Below are 3193 nucleotides of genomic sequence, written 5' to 3'. Positions count from 1 at the left end.
GTGAAAAATGAATAAAAACTTTGTCTTATATGCGAGTAAATATGGTATATACAAAAAGAAATTAAAACTAAACCAAGCAAATAAAATCAATTTCCAGCACAAATTTATAAGAAAGTAGTTAGAGATTTACAAAGCTGCAAGAAAAAATGCTGCTATAAACTTTCAAGATGTAGATTCCTTACTCCCTGTGTGCAAGTTGTTCTATATTCTTTAATCTTACAATCCTCTCCCTCTCCTTTCTTCCCTATGTCACTCCTCTTAACATGTGGACAACTATCTTGTTTTAATAGCTGTGAAGGTCAGTTAGCTTGAAGATGCTGTCAAAAATGTCTGCTTTGTTATAAATTTGTGCTGGAAATAATTTCATTCACTTGGTTTATTAAGTATATCCAGTTTTGAGTAGTTGATTAGAAAATACAAGAAATAGTGAGCATGAAGGTTTAAATAAAGAATTTTAAAAACAGATATCAATTTTTAAATACTTTAAAATCTTTTATGAAATATTATGAAAGCATTTAATTACAGTAGAGTCTTAATTATCTAGTAAAGTAGACTGAGAGTACCACAGATGATTAACAACTTGGATAATAGATGTTTAGTAAATTATTACACTGAATTTGCACAGATACAATACACTAATTTTATATTAAACCCACTTACTGAACATAATTTCTAAATTATACAATAAAAATTTTTAAAATGTGTTGTTGTGTGAAGTCACAACAGTAAGTTCTTTTTAAAATTTTTGATATTTTCTTATAGTATCATATGTCACTTGGCCAAGTATTTGTGAAATGAACTGTTCTGTACTATGTTCCTTTATCTTTGTTGACAAAGTATACTCATCCACAATTTACCTTGGATAACATGAAACTTCTGATAAACAGATCAGTTGGAATAATTATATCTGAAAATCATTAACATATGAATACAAGTAATAACAACAATTTTATTTACTGTTTTTTAAACCATTTAATAACATTTGAAATGATTTAAAATAATCAGCTGGTTTAGAAATCTCAATTTTTGAAACTGAGCAATTACAATTCATTTTGTGCATTTTTTTACATTTTATTTCATTATCATTAATATTCACTTGAAAATCTTCATTTCTATCTTTTGAATTTTTTGCAATGTAATTAAAAGATGATAAATATACATCATCATTTCTTTGTTTCATAAATGTATACTGTGCCATAAAATGTTGTAAACAGGCATCACTGTATCTTTTTTGTTGATTGTATTCTAAAATAATATTTATATATGGTTCCTGAAATGTAAATTATGTTGAATATATTAATATACATACATACATATTGACAATAGGATGTTTCAAATAATTCTGTCCTGTCTTCATGCTTCTAAAAGATACACTAATTTTTATCTAACTTGTTTCATTTAATTAATACTTGAATGAAGTTTAGAACTCATAGAACCAAATTAATTAATTATACAGATACTAAGTAATATAGATAGTTATATGCCACCAAATCTTGTATTAAATGTAATAATTACAAATAAATAAATTTAATTTAGACTATTCTAAAAGGAAAGCTCAGTCTGAAATGGGACTTGAAGCTGCCACTTTTGTCTACTATGCAGACAGTAATTATGCCACCTGGACCCAGACTAATTAATTTATGAGATATTACCATATAGGTCATTCATAAATTAGTCTGGAAGTGAAGATCAGACAGAGGTCTGGATAGTGTAAATGGCAACACATCTTCATAGTAAGCAGAAGTTGAAAGTTCAAGTCCTACAATAGATCAACCTTTTCTTCTGTGATGGATGAACTTTGTGAGTTAGACAATGATTGGGAGTGAAGTGCAAATGTAAAAAGAAACATCATCGCATCCATTTGACCATATTCCAAAATTCTCAATGAAAGGAAAAGAGTAGTCTAAATTAACTAGTTTATTTCTAATCATTAAATTTAATACAAGATAGCTTCATAACTGCCTACCTTTAGTATAAATTATGTAATATCTATATAATTACCATATTTTATGACATACAGGTAGCCATCAGTTTACACCGGCTCAATTTATGCCGATTCACAATAATGCCGCTACGCAATTTGCCGTTTCGGGGTGTAATTCCCTGATTTTCCCTATGCCAGACTGATTTTCATTTCAGTGTTGATGTATTCACCAAGCCACGACATTGTACATTCGTTAAAATAAAGATTTTTTTGAATATATTTAGTTTTTCTGTTTAATATTATTGGGTATGTATACATTTGCATTAAATTAATATTAAAACACTAAATGTTTAGGTATCCACGAGTCAAGTTATCTTAAGTTATCTCAAGTTAACTTAATAGTCCAATAAATGGCATCCAAATCCATAGCGCCAATGAATGTATCCCTTATCAGTTCGTTTAGGAAAACACCTTACAACGCAGTAGCACTTCCGGCAATCACAAACTATCATTAGTGAGACAAATCTACTTCTCGTTGGCCAGACAATACTTTTTTATTAGCCAGACGATATCTCTCCCTCCTTAGCCACCTTTAATTTTCCCGCTCAAACTGACCTTATACATGTGCTACGGCGACCGGTGGTCAACCAATCAGTGTCTCCGCTCATCCGTACCTCTATGTTGGGTTAACGCATCCTTTCAACTATGGAAAGTTAGACGGATGAACTTTGTGAGTTAGACAATGATTGGGAGTGAAGTGCAAATGTAAAAAGAAACATCATCGCATCCATTCGACCATATTCCAAAATTCTCAATGAAAGAAAACAAAAATGTAAACAATTAAAGATGGATACTTTTTTCCGAAAAATGTAAGAGATCCAAAACTAAAATTTTTTAATAAAAACATTTCACTTTATTTTATGATAAAATACATTTTAAAAATTAAAAATTTATATGTATTTTGCATTATATTGTATTAATAAACAAAATTATTTGCTTATTTTTCACTTATGTAGAACCTAACCCTATACCTCACTGTAAATATGGGTTCGTTTTAGGCCAATTTGATTTGCGCCGGCTTTTGTATGAACGGTACTGCAGCGTAAATCAAGGGCTATCTGTATAAGACAACTTTTGTCCAAAAAGACTCAAAAATTACCAGTTTTATTTTTAAAGTTGTGACCTCCCTCAGGCTAACAAATTCCCCAAATAGCCTCTACCTAGCCAACTTTTAAATAAAAATTGTTATTGTTTAATTAAACATATTAT

At 29.5% G+C, this 3193-nt stretch overlaps 1 protein-coding gene across 1 annotated transcript in view; it reads right to left on the bottom strand.

The window, feature by feature from the left end:
* Window positions 1–224: 224 nt before the first annotated feature.
* Window positions 225–3193, bottom strand: part of LOC111629519 (DNA primase large subunit-like) — a 31297-nt gene continuing 28328 nt past the window's right edge. The window contains exon 6 of the mRNA XM_023373438.1: window positions 225–1270. Within this exon, the coding sequence (XP_023229206.1) occupies window positions 950–1270 (321 nt within the window). The 3' untranslated portion in view covers window positions 225–949. The remainder of the gene's footprint in view (window positions 1271–3193) is intronic.

This window comes from Centruroides sculpturatus, unplaced genomic scaffold (assembly GCF_000671375.1).
Source record: "Centruroides sculpturatus isolate CEXI.00-Female unplaced genomic scaffold, Cexi_2.0 scaffold364, whole genome shotgun sequence".
Lineage (NCBI taxonomy): Eukaryota > Metazoa > Arthropoda > Arachnida > Scorpiones > Buthidae > Centruroides > Centruroides sculpturatus.
Note: the sequence above shows the minus strand (reverse complement) of the source record. Positions and strands in the feature narration are given on the sequence as shown.